Below are 27614 nucleotides of genomic sequence, written 5' to 3' on the forward strand. Positions count from 1 at the left end.
TCGTAGGTGATTTTTTTATTTAGTTAAGTTTATAAATAAATAAAGGACATATTTGTTTTCAAATTCTTGTTTTTACTATTTGACATGTCCGGTGGCAACATTCTATGTTCTTGGAACAGGTTATTGTTCTTATAATTAACGACATTTCATTCAAATTTAAAAAGGAATCGGCTGTAAACTTCTGTATAAAACAGTACAAAAATTATGAACAGTTTCTCGGAGTTTTACCAAATAATCTTTCCATATAGATTTCTCTTCAAAAAACGGTTCCCATGAGTGAATGTCGATAGTAAGCGATCTGAGTTTGATTAAAGTAGTTTCTTTAACCATCTAGGTCGCTTAGAAGTTTTATCTTTGGGCGTGGGAATACTGATTGGTAGAAATTCTGTCAATCGGTACCACTGAGATATATTTTGTCTTGGTTTCTTCAAGATTTCCATCCAGTGGTTTTTGCTAATAATATATTTAGGACCAGTTACAACGTAACCCATCACGTCATGTTTACTCACTCTAAACAAAAGAATGTACAATTTTACTTATTATGTTTTAACCCCAAACTATCATCATTTGTTATGGAAACATTAAAATTTCCGGAATTACATTATTATCCACTAAAAATGTAGTAGAATTCAACATCTTTAATGGGACACCTTGTATATTTTCGTATGTTTGAGTAGCCTGTATATTCTGATAACGTTATACAGCATTTATTCCATTCCTCAATGACTTATTGCTCTAATAGCTCACACATAGTAGGATGTGTAAAAATATTTCGATAATACAGAAGTGGTTAAAAACTTAGTTTAGCGACTTTTCAATTTTTCCAAACAAATACAAAAATGATATTTTATAATTTCTGAAAATATGCGTATTTCTCTGCCATAACTTCTTAATTTCCTCTAAACCATTTTTAAGTATTGGAACAGAAAATAACGCAGATAGCTAGATCATGTGAAGATGGTGATTGAAGCAATGATCTTAACGTCGTTAGCCTAATTCTTTTGCAACAATAGGGAAGAATTGACTTAATATGGGCCAATTATCGTTTCCCTTTTTACCAAATAATCAAAAAATATTACACTTTTGGCATCCCAAACATTGTAGCTTTGATCTTATTGGCCGGAAAATTGCTTTTTGTTTTCTTGGGAGTGCGTACTTGGTTGCAGTTCGTTGTTTCGAATATATTTTTATTTTTGGTATAGATTTGTGTAGCCAAGTTTCATCTACTGTGACATACGGAAAAAATTATTTAGAATAAATTTGAAGATATTCAAACATTCGATTGACTTTTTAATGCAAGCGAGCTTTAGAACAGCGATTGTGGCACGTAACTATCTTGCGTTCGTTTATTCTACAATCACTAATTCCCATTTCTGAAATAGTTACGGTCGTGACCGCATTCATATGGCCACTTTTGAAAGCAGAGAACCACTAACACGTTTTATGAGACGGAGCAGAATTATATAAATTATAAAATATGAGATCAAAGACATGGAGAAAACTAATAAACGCAACGAAAGTGATATCATATCATAAAAGTCTCTCTTCTGTTGAACATCCCTCGTACATTTACAGGGCTACTCAAAACTACAAAGTATTTAGGGTGTCCCATTAAATATACTGAAAATATATTTTGTTGGGCAATTCCGTATACTGAATTCGATTAACTACAACATTTTTAGTCAGTACAGATAAAATACTTTTTGAAACCCACCTGTCATGATCTAGAATCCTTAAAACAAATGTAACGTCATTGATTTGTTGTTTACTAATTTCAAAGATAAATGCTTGATTGAATACAGGATTTAAAGTATCTTTTTTTATTTTTGTTTTCTTGCGTTTGATCATTTTGTCTTGCAAAAACATGTATATCTTCACGTAAGGATCTAAAAATATTTGACAAATTATTACAAATGTAGGGTTTGTATCACGTGAAAATTTTTGAACTAATTTAGATGATGATTGGTTTACCAAAATCTGTCACTTATAGGATACCTTTTATCCTATCCATGATCCACTTCATATTTGGTGTAGGTAGATCTCGTGGGAATAGAAAGTGTTATTAGTTATAGCTGTGGTGACATGTAGAACAATAGTTTTCTATTGATCCACTAGATAGTTGTTTGCAATTTTTAGAAATCGGTGATGATGACGAAGTATTAGATTTGATTATACCGATACAATAGATTGTAAAAAATTATTTACGACCCCCTTATTTTCGATCTTTTGCTCTGTTTACCAGTTTACCAGTTAGTTTTTTGATTTGAACTTTATAAGCTTTTTCCTAGAGTGATGTTGATTTTTTAGTTACTCGTATGCAGAGAGAGTCTGAAGTTTTGCAGAGAAACAACTAAATTAATTCATAGGGAAAATTTGCGTGTTTATATATAGGTATCACCTAGTTTCCCAATTGTATAATTCACTTCAGTTTTGGTTCATTCTTTATTAATATGGTGGTTTTCACTTTATTTTTGCTGTTTCTTTTTTATTCATGAGCTATGAGCCGCTATTGTAGCTTTTCAAAAAAATCTGGTTTTAAGTTATGTTCATGTGTTCTAAACCATCTTATTTATTGATGAGCGTAAGTTGGATTATCATCATACTACGCAATTGGAGATATTAATTGACGAATGCGGACAATTTTCAAAAAAAAGTATTCCAACAATTGAATTAAGTCGTTCTTTAGTGCTCTTCGATTATTTTATTGTGGGGTAGGACTGCATATGGTTGCTTATAATTTAGAATATTCATTTTTTCAATGTATTTTCTCATTTGGTGTTGCATTTTCAATTTTTTTCTATTACAGAATCCGGATTTTATAAATTAAACTTTGTCTTGTTCTTCCATTATATCTTTCAAGTTTCTTATTCAATCTTTATATATACAGTCCCTGGCCAAATTATTAGACGCACTGTATTTTTTAAATCACAGCTCAGAGAATGGTTTCCAAATGGAGAATCATCGATCTGTCTAATCTTTTTTGGTAGAAGAAAATATCCCTCTGTTGGATTGGCCGGGTAATAGTCCCGATATGAGTCCGATTGAAAATGTGTGGGAGCTATTGAAAAGAGAAGTAGCTAAGGATGTGATTACCAACAAAACTCAGCTTTTAGAAAAGATTATTCATGTGTGGAATCATCATCCTCAAGTACAGGAGAAAGTACAGTCATGCATTGATAGCATGCCGCTCAGAATTAAAGCTTTCATAGCGGCTGAAGGTGGCTCAACTAAATATTGACTTTTACTTACATTATTCTCACTTTTCTGTATAATTTAATGAACATTTGATTTTCTAATAAAAAAAGTAAAACAATAAAACGGTACAATTAATATAAAAATATTAATCTCGCAGTATATCTAGTAATTTGGCCAGGGACTGTATATCAATTCTGTGGTCCTAATAGTCCGGTCAATATAGACATTTAGAATAACAAAAATTTCCGGAAAACCAAATATTGGTGGAGAGCTGGAGTTTACCATTACAAATGAAGTTTTAAAAATCCCCATCGATCCTTTGTGTTACAAAAGTTATTCGTGGTCAAAGATCAACATTTGAGGTTTTTTGGATTTTTCTCGAAAACGGCAAGTTTTATCAAAATAACTTCAAACCAAAGCTATAGATCTTAAAATTCTCTACAAAAATTATTGCGATAATTTTTTCCTAAGAATTACCATTTCTGAGATACCGCGATTCTAAGAGTCACATTATACAGGATACGCACACATTTCCACATGTGACGTAGTGTACTGTAGGCCTACTCTACTAACTGTCATGACAATTTTAGGATAATTTAAGGGAACAATATCCGTGAAGTTCTAGATATTATCTTATTGTTGATATTACTATTGATTATTGCGTTAACTATTGAGTTGATTTCTTTAGAAATGTTAATCAGATTCATATTCTTGAAATTCCACTTCAACAGTCATGTCTTCTTCGATTTCTTTTTCTTCTTCCTCTGTGGTTGAGTCATTGGTCTCTTCATTAAAATCTTCCTCTATTGTACTCAACTGGACATTTGAGCAAGACTGACCTTAGTAATTAGTGCACGCTGGAGAACACAACAACCCGCCTTTTGTACAGTTACACTTCTTCGAGCTATAAAATAGCACAAATATCTTAAATGGTAGACGCTTCTAATAAGTACGTATATTCACTTGAACTTAACCATTAGTACTCAAAGAAATAGATATAGCTCTTCCAATACCAATTGCAGAAGACAGTTATAGGAGGAACAATCAATATTTCATGAATATGCACGGCACTCATACCAAATTGAAAAATGGAAAATAATGTTTACTACCCGTATAAAATTCGGCAAACATCCAACAAACCGTCAGTTCACATGAACTCATCGTCTTCACTGTTTACCAATGAAAACATCGAATCGTAAACATAAATGCATGCAACTGTCGGAAGGCGTATGTACACAATTTCTTTGAAATATTCCTGCCAGACAGCCTGCGATACGCAGTGACGTTCATTTAATTCATAAATTTTTATAAATAAATAGAAATATGGCGTTCTTTAGACCATGGGCGAATGAAGACAATGAAAACAAACAAACTCTGCAAGTTATTTTAAATATATTCGAATGTTTAAAAAAAGAAAATATAGAGTAATCTGATAATGCAATTTTCCATTTATCGAGTAGTCACGAAAGGGATTGCTGTGGATTATAAACAGAACCGAAACACATGTAAAAAAAACTGAAATAAGTTGCCAAAGCTACTCAAGATTTTATACGTAGGACAATTGATATACAGTAATACAGCAAAAGGTTTATCCAAAATAGAAGTTATACCAGTTTAGAAACATTGCGTCAAGTTTTGTCAGCATGGATGGCAATAACCGAATCGTCAAGGATCGTTCGATGGCGACAAGATTATTTGCGTCAGATAAATGACCAAAATTCTAATAGACATATAATTTATCTAGATGAAACATGGTTTGATAGTCACGATGTAGCAAATTTCGGTTGGGTTGACAATAGTAAAAATTGCTGTTTGAATAGGCCATGCTCTAAAGGGAAAAATAGTACACTCTGGAAGCAAAGACGGTTTCGTGCTTAATGCTTTATTAATATCTGCTAAAAAAATTAAAAACTGTGCAGCTGGTTATCATGAAGATATGACAGCAGAATTTTTTGAAAAGGAGTTTAATGAACAGCTTTTACCTAACATTCCACCACAGTCAGTATTCGTTATATACAACGCATCCTATCACTCGCGGCATCTCCAGAAAATATTCCTATTCCTGTCAGCTTTCGTCAAAAAAGGCCCAACAAACAAAGAATTGCTTACTGTTGTTAAAGGTCTAAAGCTAGAGGCACTTTATTATATTGACAAGCTGTTGAGAAGAAGAAAGAACACGGTCATATTCTTCTCAGAATACTTCCCTACTATTGCATATTTAACCCTATAATAAGGGCAAACGTAAAATTAGAATTACGTAAATGAAATCAGTCTCCAGAACTGAGTAAAGAGGTTGTAGAACTCGTATAGAAAGTTCTAGCATCAGATCGCTAACAGCTTTAGTAAAACTGTGTTGAACATGTTATCAAAGAAGAAGATGAGTATGTGGTATCACCCTCATTACAACCCTTTATAATTTATAATATAATCAAATGATATCTGTAGTTCAGATGATTCTGACTACCATTATTATTTATAAAGATACTTTGGAATTGAAATGTTTTTTTCTTTTGTTTTATATGCGAAGAATTTATTTTCCTTTATGGTTTTTGCTTTGAAATTTCGTTTTCCAGAAAAAAAAATGAATGGGGTACAAAATGGGTTCAGTTCACGTCTGGTACCCTATTTAAACGAAACTTCCTTACAGGCAGGTTCATTTTACTCGCCAATTTTCGTTTTATAATTTAATACTCAGTTGTAGCAAGTTAACGAGGTATAATAATGATTTTTTTCTATATTTCAAGTAGGACTGGAATTAAGTGCATCTGTTTGCCTTTTGTTGTGATACTTAAATGTAATGCTTCCCTTATACTTAAGAAAAAGAAGAAGAAGATTGTAAGAGGTTAAGTTGAAGAAAAATGCACGTGTATGTAGTAGAATGTATTGTATGAGCTACGATGTAAAATATATAATATAAATATATCATCAAGACAAGAATAGTTTGATTTTCACGTAATAACAACAGGTTATGGGCCCAGGCATCCAGTAAGTTAATACTAAATTTTGTAAGAAAAAAAAAAGGAGAAGGGTAAAAAATGGCAGACAATGGAACATTCAAGAATAGTTTTAATATTGAACCACTGAACAGCAATAACTTTCACACATGGAAATTTAGGATGCAGACATTATTTATGGAAAAAGAAGTTTTAGATTGTATAACTACAGAATATAACCCTAATAATTACACAAATGTTCAACAAAAGGAAGAAGCCAGAAAACGAGACAATAGATGTAAATCTTATATTGTACAATGCATGAACGATGCACAAATTGAATTGATTCGAGAACAGAATACTGCTTATAAGATGTGGGCCACTTTAGAGATGAGATATGAGAAAAAAGGTATACCAGGCCAAATGGTATTAAGAAGGAAACTCATGGGTATGAAATTAAAAGAACCAAGTAATCTAGAAATATTTCTAACGGAATTTGATGAAACAGTGCGTCAGTTGAAAGTTACAGGAGCAGATTTGAAGGAAGAAGATTTAGTTTGTACCCTATTAATGGCAATGCCCCATACATTGGAAACAGTAATCACCATTTTAGAAAATATACCACCTGAAGACTTAAAATTAGATTTAGTAAAAACAAAATTACGTACTGAAATAGAAAGAAGAAAAGCAAGTAGTGATACAGAATTGAACAAAAATGGAAAAGAATATGTAAAGCCAGCAGCATTTATGGCAAACACAGGAGTATGTTACACCTGCGGAGAAAAAGGGCATTATAAAAGAGATTGTGGAAGAAATAATAATGGAAGTAATGTATACAGAGGAAGAGGTAGATACAGAGGGTTTTCGATCAATAAAAGGGGACATTATAGAGGAAGCTTTAATAACCAAAGAGGAAATTTTAATAACTATGGAAATGGATCAAGAAGTACTAGAGGTAACAGAGCAGGATATGGCAATATAAGAGAAACAGAAGAGCCTAGAGGTAATTTAGCTGAACATGAAAAACACATTGACACAGGTATATGTTTCATGACTCAAAATAATACTGAAGAAGACAAATCTGTAAGTAACAGAAACATTTTATTTTATATCGATAGCGGTTGTACAAATCACTTAGTGAACAGCAAGGACTATTTTTCTGATTATATGATTTTGAATAACCCTATTAAGATAGCTGTTGCCAAAAGTAATAATTTTATTGAAGCAATAGGTGTAGGAAATATTAAAGTATTTAGTAATGTATATGATAAAAGAATTGAATGTACTATTAAAAATGTATTTTATGTACCAAATCTTAGACAAAATTTGATGTCCGTAAAACAGTTGGAACTTGGCAACATCAAAGTAGTTTTTGAAAGGGGTAAAGTATTTTTATATAGTAATGAAGAATTAGTAGGGATTGGAAAACGAAACAAATTATATGAAATTAGTTTTGAGGTAAATTTTAATGAATGCTTAAACACTGAAATAGAAAATAATGAATTAAAACTATGGCACAAGAGATTAGCACATATCTGTAATGGAAATTTGGAAAAACTAATTAAAGGAAATATGGTCAATGGCTTAGAACATTTGAAAATCAATAAAATCAATTTTTGTGAATCTTGTATACAGGGTAAGATGACGAGGTTAACTTATAACACCAGGATCAGAGCAACTAGGATATTAGGCATAATACATTCAGATGTGGTAGGTCCAATAACACCCATTAGTCATGAGGGAGAAAAGTATTTTGTAACATTTATAGATGACTATTCTAATTTTGTTCAAGTTTTTATGATTAAAGGTAAACATGAAGTTTTTAAATGTTTTAAGGAATTTGTTAATGCTGTACAGGCTAAGTTTAACTTAAAATTGTCAGTGTTAAGATGCGATAATGGTCGTGAGTATATTTCAGGTGAATTTAATGATTTTTGTCGTGAAAATGGAACAGTGATAGATTATTCTACGCCATATTCTCCTCAACAGAACGGGAAAAGTGAAAGATATAATAGAAGTCTAGTAGAAAAAGCTAGAGCTTTATTAGAAGAAGCTGGTTTATCAAAACGATTTTGGAATGAGGCAGTTAGAGTGGCAGCCTATGTATTAAATCGGAGTCCACACAGTAATTTAAACAATAAAACTCCAGCTGAGGTTTGGAACGGTATAAAACCGAACATTAAAAATATGAGAGTATTTGGATGCACAGCATTCTCCCATATTCCGGAACAGTTTAGAGATAAATTTGATGGCAAAGCAGAAAAGTGTATAATGATGGGATATACCAACACTGGATATCGTTTGTGGAACATAGAAAAAGAGAAAATCATTGTATCAAGAAATGTAGAGTTTAATGAAAATGAGTTCTATTTTAAAACCAAACATATAAGTATCTGCATTGATGATGAAGAAAATAGAAAAGATGTTGAAGACTTCGATGAGGAATATAATATGAAGAAAAATGGAGAAGCAGAACTAGATCTGGATGTAGATGGAAATAATAGTAATGTAAAGGAAAAAAGGAGAATAAAATTGCCAGAGAAGTATTCAGACTTTGAAATGTTCATGGCATTTGATGCTATATCGTACATAGAAAACGCTCCGCAGAGTGTTGAAGAAATAAACGAAAGACATGACAAACAAATGTGGATAGAGGCAATGCAGAGAGAACTGGACTCAATAAATAAGAATGAAACATGGAAAATGGTCAAAGCACCAGTAGATGCAGAAATATTGAACACAAAATGGGTATTTACAAAAAAGCCACTAGAAGAGAAAATGCAAGACAAATATAAGGCAAGGTTAGTTGTGCGTGGGTTTGTACAAAAGAACACATTTATTTATGATGAAATATATTCACCAGTTGCTAAGATGTTTACTATTAGAACCCTATTATCCATTGCTAATCAAAACCATTACTTTATTAAGCAATTTGATGTTAAAACACCTTTTGTGAATGGTGAGTTAAAAGAAGACATTTATACACCACCCGAGGGCGTAAAATGCGAGAAGAATAATGTTTTCAAGTTGAACAAGGCACTTTATGGTTTAAGGCAGGCAAGCAAGTGCTGGAATCAAAAAATCAATAATTATTTAATAAATTTGGGATTCAAAAGATCAGAAGTTGACTATTGCCTTTATACAAAAGAGGATGGTAACAATTTATTATATCTATTAATATATGTAGATGATATTATGTTCACAGGACCGGACTTGCAGACCTTGAAAATATATAAAAATATGTTTATGAAAGAATTTGACATGAAAGACAAAGGAGACTTGAAATATTTTTTAGGGCTTGAAATTGACTACAACATGGAAAAGGGCATTTTAAAGTTGAGTCAAGAAAAATATGTGAAGGGAATTCTGAAGCGTTTTAATTTTGACAATTGTAAACCATGCGGAACTCCAATGGAAGCAAAATTTAAAATTAGCACATGTGAAAATGATGAATTAGATACTAAACCTGTAAAACCTTTAATTGGATGTCTAATATATCAAGATAAAAATATTAATGAAACTTGGATTGGACTGAAGAGATTGTTGAGATACCTAAAGGGTACTATTCAGATTGGGGAGGAGATATTTTGGATAGGAAGTCAATCACAGGGTTTGTTATTAAAGTATTCGGGAATGTAGTTGCATGGGTAACTAGAAAACAGAACTGCGTTTCACTTTCCAGCTCTGAGGCAGAATTAATTGCTTTATGTGATGCAGTTCGGGATTGCTTATATTTTAAAAGACTATTAATAGATTTTAATGTAGTTACTGACAGTTTCAAGGTATACGAGGATAACTTGGGTTGTATATCATTAATAAAAAATCCTGAGAACAACAAGCGATTGAAACATATAGATCTCAAATACAATTTTGTATGTGATGTTGTTAATAAAAGGCATATGACATTGGAGTATATTAATAGCAAAAACCAATTGGCAGATATTTTAACAAAGGCCCAAAACAAGGACCAATTTTGTTTGAATAAATTAAGATTAGGATTGGTTAATTAAGATAGGAATTGCAAAGTTTTGTATGTAGATTTAGGATGATTATTTTGTTGGTAAATGTGGGATAAAATTTTTATTTGTATAATCTTTTAGAAAAGAGAGGGTATTGATTTAGTATTCATTTCTGATAGTTTGCCGATTTCCAACCATTTAATACATATTTATAAATGTTTAAGAATAAGGTCAGCATTAAGAGAGGGTGTTGTGATACTTAAATGTAATGCTTCCCTTATACTTAAGAAAAAGAAGAAGAAGATTGTAAGAGGTTAAGTTGAAGAAAAATGCACGTGTATGTAGTAGAATGTATTGTATGAGCTACGATGTAAAATATATAATATAAATATATCATCAAGACAAGAATAGTTTGATTTTCACGTAATAACAACACCTTTTAATGAATACGTTCTCGCATAAGATGTATACATATTTTAAAAAGTATTTATAAAAATAATAACTTTATAAAATCTACGTCTACGGTATCTACGCCTATGGTATTTCAAACAAAATTGTCGGCAAGGGTTTTTACAATTTGCAGTTGATATTGGAGGAACTATATATGAACTAGACCTACGTACAATAAAATAGAAACAAAATTATAGAAACTATTATTGTAGAGAGTTTTAAGATCCACAGCTTTAGTTTGAGGTTTTTTTTTATAAAACTTTTCTGTTTACTAGAAAAATCCAAAATACTTCAAATTTCGACCTTTGACCCCGAATAACCTTTGTAGGTTATTCGGGGATTGACATAGGACATAGGATTGATAAGAATTCTTATAACTTTATGTGTAATGGTAAACCCCAGCTCTCCAGCAGTATTTGGCTTTCCGCCAATTTTTGTTATTTGACCACTTTTTTATGTCTAAATTGACCGAACAATAATATTCTTTTGAGTAGTTTAATTTCGAATATTCCAAGGTTTTTTCCTTCTTTCTTAGTGAGACACATTTTGGTCCTTAAATACTTGTCACTTATAAATCTATCATATATTTTCAGTATACAGTATTTCAGATAAATACTACGAACTAAATTTGAATTGAATGTTTCATTTGAAAAATTTATTTCGAATATCTAGATAAGTACCTGATTTTCCTGTTAAAGCTGATGCTTTTAGTTTGTGACATCTAAAAATCGTCATTATTAGTCTATCTGCTATTGGAAGATAACACAAACATATATTTATTCTGCCATTATCTTCCGCCTTGTCCTGTAATTACATTTTTATATTACATAATATGGTTAACGTTATCACAAATGTCTGAAGTCTCAATTTTAGAATAGAAAAAAATGTTATGGTTATATATTCTAGTTAAGAAACAGTATAGATCGTGGTAACACAATTAAAGCAAAACGAATACAATGGTACGGATACATTGAAAAAATGGAAAGCGGCAAGAAACAAGGAAAATTACAGAATGAGACCGAACAAGAAAAGATTGCCTGGTAGATCAAAAAATAGATGAGAAAATCAAATTGTACAAGATATGCAGAATTTGGGAGTACATGACTGGAACAAACAGTTGCAGAACAGAAAGAAATGGTTAGGTTAGGAACAATAGCCGATGCTTCAAAAATATGTGTGATAAACTGTAATTAAACAGGGATAAAATGTGGGCTGACTACCTACAAAAATAGAATGTATAGGGTGGTTTAGCTGGTGTTATGTCTCTAATGATTAAAATGATCTCATTTTGAATCCGGACAGCATAAAAAACTGAAAAACGACACATAACGCATCGTAAGGTAATAGTAAACCACCTGTAAAATTTCGCTTAGTAGAGTATTCATCAAAGATATAACACTATTATAAAATACACGAAATTGATAAGGGATCTTATCCCTATGTTATATGAAATAATAATCATTTTAAAAGTATTTTTAGATTCTCACGTAATTTATATTTCGGTTAGTTTAATAATTACATCGGTACAGACTTTCTATAGTAAAAAACTTGACAATATCTTTTTGACAAAGACCTTAAATAAATGATAGTTGGCTGTGCAATATTCCGGCTACATATTGGGAGAATTAACACGTTTTAACCACCTTCAGTCAATTCGTGGCAAGTCTACAATCAAGGCGGAACACAAATCCAACTCCAAGTGCGCCTTCCGCTTTCTTCTGTAATCTAGTCAATTGCTAACAGTCTAGTTCTGAATCGATCTTTTTATTAGGTTTCAAAATTCTATAGTATATAATTCCTTTCCACTTCCACTATATATGCTGTAGATGTATTTACAAAGCCTTGACATCACAATTCCACTAGTGATATTATAATTAAACGGTGGATTCTCAATTGACTTCATATTTTAGAATTTAATGGCCTAGGTTGATTGTCATTGAAATGTCATGTTGAAATTATGACAAATATAGTTATATTTTGAGTGATGTTGGTAGTTGATGTCGAGCACTTTGATTTGTCAAGGTTAGATTGGGTTAGGTCAATCAGAGAGAGCCACAGGATCTAACAACTAAAAAAATTGTCAAAATATAATTACGTTAAAGTTTCACCATAATGTTCCCGTGATATTCCAATGATTCTAAATCGAAAACTTCAATTTATAAAAATGAAGTTGATTGACAATCTAACGTTTAATTATAAATCACTATTGGAATTGAAATGTCACGGCTTTGACAATATACCTGCGACATATACACGAAATTACTTAAAGAGTTGTCAATTGAGGCATTGCTGATTATCGTGTCACTTTATCAAGCCTCAATCTCGAATGTTTTCCTTCAACGTTCTTATATTTAATTCATTGTTTATCATTCTCTATGAATTTCGTGAGAAATGGCTGCATTTCATTAGATTTTAGGAAAGTATCACAGATTTCGATGCAGTTGATTACATTTTGTGAGTTAACGCAAATATCGGGTTTATAGTAAATCCAGTCCTTTTGAAATGATGTCAAACTGTTTAAAAATTGATGCATAGAGCATCAGCAACGTCTTAATAGTTTCAATCTCGATAATTTCATCGGCTTTACCAGTGAGATGTGAGCCGGAGCGGAGCAGATCTCTCTGAACGAAATTTTTACCTCGGAAACGATCTAACCAATTAACCGAGATACGATCAGATCATGATTTATTTTAAACTTCTCTTGAGCGAAAAATTATATTTTTTCTCTCCTTTTCAGATAATTATAATTTTTGAAGTGAACAAACTTTCCCCGTAGAAATGCAACTTCACTGTTCACCTATAACATGTGCATCAAGTTAAGTCAACTTATATACTCAATATACCATTAACACCTTTTCGAATAAACTGATAAGTGTGTGGGGATGAAAAATCCGTACATTTTGAGTCTAAAAAACGAACGATGTAAAATAGTTGCCAAGTTTTATAAACAAAATCACTAAGGATCAGGTAGGAAAGTAAAAAAAGCCAAAACAAAGAGAAAAGCTTTGGTTGAAGCAGCTTACGGAAAACTGGGAGTCAGCTTGCGAAAATTAGGCAGAAAATTGAAAGTCGATAAGAAATACGTAAACAACTTTTTAATAGAGCAGAATGTAGTTCAAAAATTAAGAAAATGGACACCCAAATATTCTGAGAAGCAATAAAAGGAACAAAAATCAAATGTAGGAGTCTCAGTGACGAGTTTCCGCCCGCTAAAGGTGTGGAAATCATTATTAACGACGTATTTTACTTTTGACTGGAGTGAAACGGCAAATAATACGACTCATTATTGTCAGAAAGACTAAAAAGTAAATTGAGAAATGTATTTCAAAAGACAAAAAAAGTTCAACTCGAAAGTGTCGATATGGTTGGCGATATCTTCTCTTGGTCGTTCTTCAGCATACATCTAACCTTCTGGAAATTCTGTAACCGCCAAAATATATGAAAAAGAATCATCATTAATGCAGTTCATAAATAAAAAATTCGAATGTGAAATTCAAATAATTAAATTAAAACAAACAGTTTGTACGGATTTTTTATCTTCACACTCTGTTCTTTTTATAATAAACCCTTCTCTATCAATATTTGTGTTTAATTCCCTTTCTAGTAGTCTAGTAGTTTGCTGCTGATTTACTAGGCATAAGTACTTAAAAAGCTAAATAGTAGACTTTTAGAAATATTGAACATGTTGAACAGAAACGCGAAAAGTAACTTACTTTATTAATACTTATGATGTCTAATGTATATCCAATTTCATGTTTTAAATCAACTACTTCATAAATACGATTAAATGTGGCATATCCTATGAGTCGATTTTTTGAAAAATAATAATAATCGTAGAATAAAAACTCCACCGATTTTGATCGAATTTCGTCACGTTTGACACTAAAAAGAATAGACGATGTCACATGTGACTTGGTGTTGTATCTACTGGATACAATGCTTACCATGACCACGCTAATATAATAATATAAATATCTGAAGATGTCATTATTATTATAACGTGCATCAGGCAGTATAATACCTGTCATCAAATAGTAAAAATCTTATCTTTACAAAAAGAGGTAAGAGAGGCCCCATTACGTCCTGAATAGTAAACAACTTGTCCATTACAATAATTAATTTTTAGAATCATTGGATCATTTAAGAGTATAGATAAACAACAACATTACACAAAAAAGTAATCCCTTGAAATTCATAAATAACACTAGTGACTAAATCGAATAATACTGAGAAAATAATAAACGTAAATAGGTAATAACAGGTAGGTAATTTTAGTAGAGTTTCCGGTTAGTAGTTAATTGTTAAGTGTGAGATGTATCAAAGGTCAAATTATTCTTAAATAAAAGTTTTGTAAGCAATAAAATATGTGGCAACCAGAGCTTCAAGATCAACCAGTCGATTTGCAAATCCGGTAAACGTCCTATTAGAGTCTAGCACAGAGAGAGGCCAAAAATTTGTGAAGAGACGGCAACTTCTAACGGATTTCAACTGTGTTTAACATTGTAGTCGAGGAATATCCAGAAAAGATGCTATCCAGGAAGTAGTAACATTTTTGATAAATACTTCTCAGGCTACACAAAATTGCAAATCAAGGTGAGGCAATGAGACGAAAAAGGAATGTTTCCGGAAATTTTAAAAAAATCAAATCTAATCGATTAACTCCTATATGCTAAATAATTTACAGTATGTTAGTTTCAAACATAATGCCAAATCTTCAAGGAAAACTGGGAAAATTAAAAAAACATGGTTTCAGATATAAAACAGTAAATAAAAGGCAAACAGTAATGGAAAGTAGTCGTGAAGAAACGAATATATAAAAAAAATTCGGGAGTATCGAAATGAAGGAAGACAAATCTATGACTTGGATGAAATATGGTTTGACAGCCTCATACTCTTCGTAAATCCTGGACTAAAGGTAACTGGAAATTTAAAACGGAAGCACCCTGTTGGGTGAATGATTAATTATTATCAAGTTCGGAACATGTTAAGGATAGTTCTTTAGATTATCACCAGGATATTGAAGCTTTTTCAAACAAAAGCTGGGACCAGCACTACATGCAATCAGAGAAATTGTGTTGGATAAATCCTTTCTTTCAAGACACATTCGTAAAATTCCAATTAAATATTCTTCCAAAGCAGACAATCAGGAGTTTCTACTTGAACAGAATTTATATTTTGCAGAGAATTCTACGAGAAGTAGCTCACAGAGGTTTTAGAAACGATAATAATTGCCAAAAGATATTTTAACACTTCAGATAAAAATTCCTCCTCTGTGTGGAACTGATAATGAAAAAATGTTTAAACATTAGCATCGAGAATTGAAGAAATGCTATAAATAAAGTAAAAAAAAAAATTGAAAACCAATATATACAACTTGTACCAGTTTTAAATAGACTTGAAATTGATTTAAACGTCAGTGATTCTAAGGAAGATGAATATGATGCTAGTGATTTAGGATTATTGTATTGTAGTATATATATTATAAATGAAGACAACTGGAGAAAAGCTTAATAAGACACAATTTTGTATTGTATGTATATTATGTAAAGACAGTGGTCTTAACAATTTTTTCTGCCAGAGATTTGTTAGCTCTATTAAAAACTTTCATTAAAAAGAGTTATCTAACTTTTAATCTAGTTTTTGAGTTACAAATAATACTTTGAAGCAATAAATTTATATTTGTATTTAATTTTACTGAAATTATCTTCGCTTGTAATATTAAATATACCTCTGTACAATTCTTAATGATGGGTTCCTTATCTACCTTGGTAAGCCGATTGTGGTTTTATAAAGTGACAACGTTTTCGCTATTTGCTGACCGGCATTATACAATGTTGGTGTAGTCATACAATAATTATTATGAACTTACTTAAATGTAAAGGTTTCATTAAATACTGGGTTCCTAGTTTTCGATTTAACTTTTGAATGCAATTTTTTTTTCTTGTTTGGAGGCAGAAAAATTTTAACGTAAGGATCACAAAATCCATATATGTCTCTTGCGGGTAAATCGTTGACCCTAAATAACTGAAATGATATGAGACGAGTGAATTAAAACATTGCGTATATAAAAAACTGGAATTGAACTCACTTTTATAACTAGATTTTCTAATTCATCCTCGTAATTAAGAGAGAAATGGACTTTTCCACATGTTTTTTCCTCACCATCATCGTTAGTATGTTTAATTATTCCAGCTCTATATAGTTCAGGCTGAAAAATATGAATTAGAACAATATAAAGATCTGAGAATTGCATTATAGTGGTTGGTCATTATCATTTAAATTTGATTTATTATAAAGTTATTTTCAAAATTAATTTTAACTAATCTAAGAAAATAGTTGATCTAAGTCAAATTGGTGGCCGTGGGGTGAACAATTGATTTTTTCGTATGTACCCGTGTTAGTTTTTTTCGATTTTCCAGTAGTGAGAGTTGTTTTGTATTTTGTTGGTATAAGAGGACTTTATACAGGGTGAGTCGGGAGGAGCGCACCAAACTCTAGCAGAAAATGTCGGTATTTTTCGAAAGAACGCTATGATTAAGAACATTTTTATGTGATAATTGGTTTATTTGTTAATATGCTATAACTTCAAAACAAATGAAAATCGGATAAGAGCATATGGGTTTTTTACATTATTTTCACGTGTATAATACACTCCTAGAGTTTGGTGCGCTCCTTCCAACTCACCCTGTATATACCTTTTAGATTATTTCAGTGAAACTAATACAAATGAAACAGTATTTTTGCATTATTTTTTTCAAATTATTCTGCAAGTGAGCTTTTGCATATTTTAGGACACTTGTAGTTTCCTTGACAATCATTTCGACTGTTGCGTTCAAGTTTATCAACCATTAGCTGAAATATACTAGGACAAACGTAAGCTATAGGTGGAGTTAACTATTTTTCATTTGATCAAAAGAGGTTTATTCAGAATCCTAGTCATTTCTCACGAGTGTCCAATATACTTCAGATTATATTTACCGCTTGCCTACACTGTGCACAGCACTGAATAGTGGAAAAGAATCGGCATAGTCACTTTCCCAGAAGAAATTTCTCACTTTATCTCGTAGCAGCTCTTTAAGAAGCAATTTCGCAATAAAACTGGCTTAAAATCAACCAAATAAGTTCACAAACGACGTAAAAACTTACGGTAAACGCATATGCTTACCCCACGATAGTTTGTTTCAAATGGGAATTAGCTAATTTTGACAATTCCTTATATTGCTTAATTCTCCAAAGCCGTCAGCGATTGAGAAATTAATATGGCGGGTGATTAGAATGAAGCTTGAAATTAAATACGGAATTTCAGTTTCAAATATTGAGAAAACCATCATAACAATATGAATGTTTTTAGGCTAACAGGGTTATTGATGTATCATCTGTACTAATAGCCGTTTTCTTCACTCTTTGGTTAACGTTATTCTCCAAATAACTCAAGTTTAAGAAATGAACCCTCAGTTATTTCCAAGTTTTTTCAATGAAGTATATACTTACTAATACTTCGTAACTAGCAGTTCACCCTTGGAACTTTTGAACATATCCATTCGATTTTAAATCTAGAATTTATTTACCTGCCAAGATACATAACTAAGGTTTAACTATTTCATGAAGAAAATGGCCATAACTAGATGATTATGCTCTAAGATTGTCAGGGCTGGGCTCCTAAGTCACCCGAGGGTATATATCTATTAGTACCTGTGCATACAAACTTTTATGTATTACCAATTCATTTTGAATAATAAATATTGTTTTTCAAATTAAATTGTTTTTTCAATCTTGTTATAATTGTCAGCGTTTCGTTGCTAACGGGATAAGAATTAAAATGTTCTTTGTATCAAAGTCAAAAATAAAAATGTTACCGATAGAATTTAGAGACTCATAAGACAAATAATAGAGATGTTTTAATGCAGATGTCGGAATAAGACCAAGAAAATAATAGCGAAAATTTGGCGGCAATAATTTGTATATTTGTTAATCGCACATACAAGAGATGCAGGGTGTTTCTATATTCGACCCTTATGGAGCCTAGTTGCTGAGATATAGGGTGTTCAAAATCTTAAATCAAAATAGTCTATCCATGTTTGGTATGGAATCGTTGATATTCCTTTTAGAGTTCTGAGAAGAAAGTTATTTTTTGACGGGTTTTTATTTCATTACAGGATCAACTTCGTGACCAACTCGATCCCCGAGAATATAAAAAATTTATATGTGGGGGTATATGAAAATCGTGTGCTCAACCAAAAATAATAAATGAAATGCAAAATTTTGAAAAATTCATTTGAAAATCGAAGAACTAGATTTGTTTTATAACAAATACTTTGAAACAAAAAATAAGATCGAAGGAAACTGTAACATTCGACATTTAAATACATATCAAATGGAATATTGGCCGAAATATTTAAAAAAAATGACAAAAATATAAGTTCATTCTTAGCACACCTTAATCGTCACTCTCTATTAATTTACTAGTCATTTATATACTATATACACTTACTAAGGAGTATTTTTTGAAACTTTTCGAATAACCCTGTTTCAATTTTTTCCTTTTCTGTGTAGTCAGTTCATTACCTATTTCTCCAAAATAGAAACAATCACAGTCTGTCAAAGACATTTGAACGAATAAAATACTTCCAAATAACAAAAGTTTACCATATTATAAGTAATGTATAATAATAGAAAAATTACAATAATTTACAAAGATAAATTTATTATCCTTTCGTCCTCTAGCACGAATGAGGCTTTTCACTCTATTTAAGTATAGTTCGAAGTTAAACTTCAAAATCCTCCATTGTCTAAACTTTGCGGTCTCTCTATGCAGTGATGTCTGGTGACCGAGTACTCCTCTCCATTCGGTTAATATCTTGAAGCTTTAATCTTTCTATCACAGCGCGTGCACGGTGAAGACGTGCACATATCAAATGTCGACATAATTTTTTCAATAATTATGTCTATATCTCTGATTGTTGTCGTTATGGTATTGATTCAAGTCTGACGTGTATTAAAACTAATTCCAGTCCAAAAGTTGATAGGACCTCCGTAAAAAGCGGTGATCGGTGTCCTGAATTGTTTATTATACCTATGGCCTCCTGCCCTCCAAACCGAGGTATGTCAATCGCAGTTACTCAGACCGAACCTGGACTCATCTTCAATTTTTATGAATTGAATATATCAAGACATTGTAGAATTTCGAAACATTAGCTGTCAATCTGGTCCAAAGTGCTCAATGAAGGGTCTAACTTAACAAAACTGTAGAAAGATTTAAATTAAAATTACCTGAATTTTTCCTAAATAGTTTCTTGGGTATTTATTTAGATTGATAGGAACAAATTTGATATCTTGGTATAAATATTTCAGACGTCCATGAGATAAAGTGCTCTGACTTCTGCAAAATAACTGAAAAACGAAAAGTAACTTTTATCTGTCTGTGAAATTATTGAAAATTCGAAAATTTAGGAGCGATGGTAAACTCGTCGACGGGATTACCTGCTCCTCTGATAATAACCAAAAAGAAAAACTAATGGTGCACTTACTTTGCGTAGTTTATTATTCAATGGCAATATTCTATAATAGTAACTAAATGGTTAGGTTAGGTTATTGGTACTAACATGAAAACATTGTTTTTGTAAATACATTTTTTTAACTTTCCAAGAAAGACATAAATATGGAAAGATGTGTTGCGTATAAATAAGAATAGAAAAAAAAAATACAATAATTGCAAGAAAATAAAAATAATTTAAAGTAGATTCTCGAAATGGAGCCCAGTAGCCTCTACACATTCTTGTTGCCTAATTGTATTGTATTTATAATATCCGTATATTATCACGGATACTCTGGAGATCGTTTCAAATAGAAAAAAGTATAATTCTATCAATTAATTGTTGTCGATTATCTATATTTTCTGTGGAAGCTAGTTGCTTCAATCGTCCCTAAATATGGTAAACAATGGAATTGAAATCAGGGGATCTCGAAGGCCATGTCCTATCCTCCTGTTGTCATAAACATCATTTAGATGTTGTCTCACTGCTAGTAAAAAGTGAGAGATGCCGAAAATACATCCCTCGGATAACAAAATTCACGTTGGTAAACAAATTCTGCAAAATATTTTCACCTATTCTCTTAAAGGACTATCAAAAAAGTGAGGACCTAACAATTGGTCAATTATCCACAAGTTAACCGTAAACCTTAACTGCAAACGACATTCTCGAATAGCATGGGGGTTTTATTTTGCCCAAACATGTGAATTACGGAAATTATTGATTTCATTTCTAGGATGATTCGCATGCATAGATGTCTTTGGAGGTCATTTCGAACATATACCTCATAGTGATAATGAAGACTTATACGTATACTGTAGTAAATAGGATAGTTTTTCATTGTTGTGTTCCTGTAATTTATTTGTAATCGTACTCGTTTTTTCTTTGTATTTGCACTTCAACCTCCACACCAAACAGTACCAAACAGCAATGATAAAATTTCAGGATTTGACAAATAAATCATAGTAACTCATAATTAATTGTTGAATGAATGGATATAGGTACACAATCATACTTTTCCACAAAAAAATCAAAAAATATTCAAAGGATTAATAATTTTAGGTATACAAAAAGCTTGATAAAAAATGTATGTTAATAGTACTTTTCGATTCTCGCATAAAATACAGGATTATTCATTTGAAAAAACCGAGGAAATAATGTACGAGAATTTTTATTCATCCTTTATCTGATTCAATGAATATATAAGGTGTTTCGTTTAAAAAAAAAGAAGAAAAATAAGAGGTAGAAAAGGCTGTACTAGTCGCTAAAAACAATAAAGCAGCTGGTCCAGATGAAATACCATCAGAAATACTGAAACTACTGGACGAAAGGGGCAGTAGAGTGCTTCACAAGCTGTTTAACAAGATATATGATACTGGTCATTACCCTGAACAGTGGCTATCTTCAGTTTTTATTGCTATCCCAAAAAAAATAGAACGCAAGAAAGTGTGAAGATCATAGGCTAATTAGCCTTATGAGCCACTCCCTAAAAATATTCCTAAGAATAATACATCAGAGATTATGTAGAAAATATGATAATAATATAAGCTACTCGCAATTTGGATTTAGACAGGGGTTAGGTACAAGAGAGGCAATAGTCGCAACACAGGTCTTGTACAGAGCTGCTATGACCAAAGAAAAAATGTTTGTCTATGCTTCATAGACTACGAAAAAGCTTTCGATAAAGTCAGGGTCGGATTAAGATTTATAAGGCCCGGAGCTAAAATAATGACGGGGCCCCCTTAAGGAATTCGAAAACCCGGAAAAATTCACAAAATAATATCAATACGTTAGATTTGTGGTATCAACACATCAAAAAATACAGAATGATTTCCAAATGATGAGGCCCTCTTGGACCTGGGGCCCGGGGCTATAGCCACCCCAAGCCTCTAGCTTAATCCGGCCTTGGATAAAGTTCAACATCACAAACTTATGCAGCTCCTTAAAAAATTGGATTTGGACGAAAAGGACATTCGTTGTATCGAAAATCTGTACTGGCACCAAAAAGCGCAAGTCAAAGTAAATCATGGTCTAACTGAGCAAGTTCAGATACGCAGAGGAGTACGTCAAGGTTGTATATTGTCGCCGCTCCTGTTTAATATATACTCTGAAGCCATCTTTCGAGAGTCACTTGAAAATAGAGACATTGGGATCAAAGTCAATGGAGTCTGGGTCAACAACAACGTTACGCCGATCACACAGTGCTGATTACAGATAATATAGATGACCTACAACAACTACTTAATATATTAGGCGGACATAGCCAAAACATGGGATTAAACATCAACATCAAAAAAACTAAATTCATGATTATCACTAGGGAAGCGAATACGTTTAGAAAATCTAGAGTAACATATAATGGAAAACCTATAGAACGGGTAGAAAAATTTAAATATCTAGAAACATGGCTCTATGAAGAATGGTCGTCGGACGGTGAAATAAAATGCCGAATTGAACAAGCTCGAAGTACATTCATAAAATTTAAAAATGTATTTACTTTAATCTTGATCTTAAACTGAGACTTGTGCGGTGCTACGTTTGGTCAGTGCTTCGTTACGGGATGGAGGGTTGGACCCTTAAGGTAAAAAACATCAACAAATTAGAGGCATTCGAAATGTGGGTATATCGTAGAATCCTGAAGATACCATGGACTGCCAAAGTGAGGAATGAGGATATTCTCAGGCGTATCAATAAAGACCGTGAACTCTTTAACATCGTGAAGAAACGAAAGATTGCATATCTTGGCTATATAATGCGAGGCCATAAATATCAATTCCTTCAGCTGATAGTCGAGGGCAAGATTGAAAGTAAGAGAGGATTGGGACGGAAGAGGATGTCATGGTTACGGAACGTGAGGCAGTGGACGGGTATACAAGATATTAAGACATACCGCTATCCATACCGCTAGAGATAGAGAAGCCATGAAAAATGTGGTCGCGAACATCCATTAATGGATAAGCATTAAAAGAAGAAGTTTAAAAAAATGTAAGTTTGATATGGCTTAGCATTCTGGAACAACTTGTAAGATTGCAAATGCTTTTGAAATATGAAAGCTAATGATGGCTATAAACCATCAAATAACAAATGAGGTATTAAACATGATTACACTAATCAATCACCCTGTATATTTGGGATAGCTCCACCCCAAACCAAAGAAAAAACTGATTATTCTATATAAGATACTTGAACATATGGAATCTGGTAACAGTTTAACGAAAGAGGTTACCCTAAATTAAATCTTAGTATTGTGAAAGATTAAGAAAGTGGAAAATGTAACTAATATATAAAAATAAATTTTATTTTCAGTTTTCTAATCTTTCATTAAAAACTAGAAACAAACAGAACTTGCTGAATGGTTTTAGGGAAATTACCGATATATACGTTTTCGAAGTTCAGTCCCATGATTGAAGACTTGTAGCAAAATATAGCAAGCTTAAACCAGCATACTACAATATCGTAAATTTTACGATCCGCGATTTTCTTATGCTAGGACAGGGTATGACAATTCGCTGGTGCAGTGGGGGGTAAATAAAATGTAGCGCGTTCTCTGAGTAGATTAGCACAACTAATACCTCAATGAAGATCATAGATTTGACGCTAGGCGGCACTAAGTGCTGTGGCTTTCAGCCAATCACAGAACAGCATGAACATAATATGGTTGATAGCTACCAACAATTTGTTGTACGTGTTCAGTCGTACAGAACATTTCTCTTTATTTATTTATAGAGAGTTATTTTGATAACTGAAATGGGTGTGTCAAATTGTTGTGAGGCAACGAAAACGTATGTATTGAAGTATTTACTAATCGATTTCATGTATATTTCTATATTATATATAAAAGGTGATTCATAAAGAATGTCCAATCTCTGAACTGTAGATTTTAGACCTCAAAATATTCTGCTCAACATGTCTTGTGCAAATATTTCTAGTTTCCGACATACGAGGTGCTCAAAGTTTAAATTTAAATGTTGATTTTCGCAATAATTTTTTATGTTTTCACAATTTCTTTTTGAAAATTGGCAATTTTACGTTTTTTGGCACGAGGAATCATAATTTGCACTCTAATTTAACATTGCTAATAGAGGGCGCTAGTTACACTTGTTTATGTTAATTAAATCAAAGTAAACATTTTTTGGGCTAAACTTAACAATTAAAACAATACAAAAATATTAAAAAGCGTTAAATTCTACAAAAAAAAGTTACTCTTCTTTGATTCGTGTAACTCAATCGGTTATCGAGTTATTTGCTTCTAAAAAGTTCAATAAATTTTAATTTTTTCATAAAAAAATTTTATTATTCCTTAAATATATAACAGTAACAAATTTGTGAACAAAAATGGAAAACTTCAAAGAAAATGCTCAAAATGCCCACCATTTGCTTCAATACACTTTATGATCCGCTTTCGTAAAGATCTCTTAATATCAAAATCACTTCCGTGAATTGAGCCGTGGTTTAATTTTTCGTTTTCTTTTCAAGTAGGCTCATGTCGCTATTAGACAGTTTGTGTAGAAGCAAAAATTGGATAAAATAAGAATAAGTAATATATTAGTATACCATTTATTAACAATTTAGTAATTAACAAGTGTAATAATTCTTTATCAAATAATTCCCAGGCATTTTATATTATTTTTAATTACATCCGCGGCTTCTTCTATTTTCCATCGCAGTTGTGGAAGAGAATTTTTTCTTTGTAAACTAATGCCTTCATTTGCGACCAAATTGAAAAATCCAAAAAGGATTTGAATCAGGGCCTCTTGGTGCCCAAGCAAACTCACTTCCATGACCAATCCATCGATGCGGAAACTGTTCGTTTAAGTATAGACGAACTAAAGAATAATGTGGTGGTGCTAAATAAAGAGGTCCATTTAAATTGGTTGGCAGTTCAAAAGGACCTATTAAATACCCACGTATTACATCACACCAAATGTTAACCTTAACTCGTGCTGAAAATGTGGGTTAACATTTTGTTTATCTTGCAAAAATGGGCAAATTGTAGACGCTTAGGTAAATCTTGAGGTAATAAATTCTGAACAGGAGTGTAATGATATGGATGCAATTTTTCCCTCTTCAGTATTATAAAAATAGATGATTGGCTTATACCTGTTTGCAGACTTAATCGGCGAGTACCGATATCTGGATTCTCCGTAACACAAATTAATTTTCATCTTCTTCATCGGAAGTGAATTTTTTTGTAGCACCGTGCTCAGTTTTAGAGCGTAAAGACCCCGTTTCTCATTATTGGAAAAATCGTTATGGCTAGACATTATTTGATAAATAACTATTACACTTGTTAATTACTAAATTGTTAATAAATGGTATACTAATGTATTACTTATTCTTATTTTATCCAATTTTTGCTTCTACACAAACTGTCTAATAGCGACATAAGCCTACTTGAAAAGAAAACGAAAAATTTTGATATTAAGAGATCTTTACGAAAGCGGATCATAAAGTGTATTGAAGTAAATGGTGGGCATTTTGAGCATTTGCTTTGAAGTTTTCTATTTTTGTTTACAAATTTGTTACTGTTATATATTTAAGGAATAATAAAATTTTTTTATGAAAAAATTAAAATTTATTGAACTTTTTAGAAGCAAATAACTCGATAACTGATTGACTTACACGAATCAAAGAAGAGTATCATTTTTTTTGTAGAATTTAACGCTTTTTAATATTTTTGTATTATTTTAATTGTAAGTTTAGTCCAAAAAAGTTTACTTTGATTTAATTAACACAAACAAGTGTAACTAGCGCCCTCTATTATCAATGTTAAATTAAAGTGCAAATTATGATTCCTCATGCCAAAAAACGTAAAATTGCCAATTTTCAAAGAGAAATGGTGTATTGCGCTATTGATTCGGGATCGTGTAAATTTCTACCCATTTTATAAAATATAAGTATTTATCACCGATTTCGCCGGAAATGGTTGTGCGATATCTAAAGCAATCCTTTAGAAATGGCTTCCAGCATTATACTGTTTCATTCATGAATTCAGAGTTTTCTTCACCTCCAGATTACCCCTTGATGGACTGTCAAGTGACTTCTTCAGTATCTCGGCTACTCTCGTTCTCGGGATAACTTGAGCTGTCTTCTCTTCTTGGAACCATCATCGTTCTCAAAGATTCTTTTTAAAAGAACTTCTTTTAGGACAAGGGAGTCCTACTGAGCCCAATATGCTTCTGGTGCCGGTGAAAATCATCACATTTCTTGACAAGTAGGTCGCCATTTTTCTTCCTTACATTGCTGAATCATTTTTTGCTGAGGATTATTTTCCTGCTTTTCATCACGTTTCTGCCTTCAGTTTTTCACCTGAGATTTATACAGGTGTTCCAAGTACTCGTGGCTATATCGCACATCCTATCTCTTCTTCAGCTGTTCGAAGTCGAGTTTCTCCCAGAGGTATCGTCTAGAGTACATCTAAGGCGTCTTGGAATGTCTGTTTCTGAACTTGCAATCTTTCTTTTTAGCTCCTCAATTTGTAAATAAGAAATTTGATTTTGGATGTCAGCGTAAGTGTCAATCTTTGATGCTAAAACATCGGTAGACACCACTATAATGTTTTTCTTGTTTATTTGAACCGTTTCTAATGGTAACACTTACACCAGACACTATAATAATTAACTTATCACTACTTATATATTAAATATTCTCTATTTTTATAATTTAGTTAAATTCACCAGTTACTTTTTACTATTTCGTTCCGTTCACTATGATTTCAAATTATAAACTGACTCTCGCTGCTAAACAAGCACAAATTTATACCAGAAAGGAATTTCTAGAATTCTAGAAAATAAACAAACAAATAAATAGAAAGAAAGAAATTGATTCAATATAATCAAATGGCTGCTGTGATAAAAACATGTAAACAAAACAAAATCAAAGACGCCGCATTCGTCAAGAATTAGACTTCCATTATAATCGAACAGGATCGGTTTCACATTTTCCTTGTAACCTTGGATACCTGGTAAGTGAACAGAAAATAATTTATGAATGTATTACATAATAAATGAAGCTTGAAAATTATAAATTGAATTCCTAAGAGCTGCGTATCTATATCAAAAATTTAATCATATAAACAATTTTCGGTTCTTCAAATTCATTTTGACTGATAAAGATACTTACTAACAGAATAAAATCTATCACCATCCTTTTCATTTTAGTGAAGTAGGATTCCTGTTGTGGTGCCCTCAACATGCTGAACACTTTTAAAATAATATGATATTCCAAACGTTTTGAGTTGAAAGTTGCTTAAATATTAATCACATACTACTAAATTAATGTTTACTCACGTTTTGCACAAGTTTGGTAAAAAGTATGACTACATTTTTGATTTGTACTGTGGTTAAGATCAAGCGTAGGCGTCGGAAATTAGTTTGATAGTAAATTGTAGAAAATATACTTAGTGTACCTAGGAACCTTTGTTTATTTGATTATAATCGAATCAAACACTGCTATTATTAGATATGAATTTATATAATTTTATTATACAGTGTATTAGGAAAGGTTTAACTAGAACTCATATTTAGTTAAATACGAGTTAACCTCAA

At 31.9% G+C, this 27614-nt stretch overlaps 1 protein-coding gene across 1 annotated transcript; it reads right to left on the reverse strand.

Annotated features, from left to right (window-relative positions):
- Positions 1 to 27396, reverse strand: LOC130897135 (synaptotagmin-C-like). Its single transcript, XM_057805764.1, has 8 exons — positions 27190 to 27396; positions 19808 to 19927; positions 16626 to 16745; positions 16407 to 16561; positions 14251 to 14419; positions 11218 to 11341; positions 1715 to 1886; positions 1 to 510 (listed from the first exon to the last, which is right to left on the reverse strand). Exons 1-8 carry the CDS (start codon positions 27259 to 27261, stop codon positions 309 to 311), a joined length of 1134 nt encoding a protein of 377 aa, XP_057661747.1. The 5' UTR covers positions 27262 to 27396; the 3' UTR covers positions 1 to 308.
- Between the last annotated feature and the right edge of the window lie 218 nt (positions 27397 to 27614).

This window comes from Diorhabda carinulata, chromosome 8 (genome assembly GCF_026250575.1).
Source record: "Diorhabda carinulata isolate Delta chromosome 8, icDioCari1.1, whole genome shotgun sequence".
NCBI classification, from domain to species: Eukaryota; Metazoa; Arthropoda; class Insecta; order Coleoptera; family Chrysomelidae; genus Diorhabda; species Diorhabda carinulata.

Excerpts from the sequence above, each read along its gene's own strand:
- LOC130897135 (XM_057805764.1), bottom strand. The coding sequence starts at position 27,261 with ATGTTGAGGGCACCACAACAGGAATCCTACTTCACTAAAATGAAAAGG. Across the intron at positions 16,562-16,625 it reads TAGAAAATCTAGTTATAAAA|TTATTTAGGGTCAACGATTT; the intron begins GTGAGTTCAATT and ends ATATCATTTCAG. Across the intron at positions 511-1,714 it reads AGGATTCTAGATCATGACAG|AGTGAGTAAACATGACGTGA; the intron begins GTGGGTTTCAAA and ends TCTTTTGTTTAG.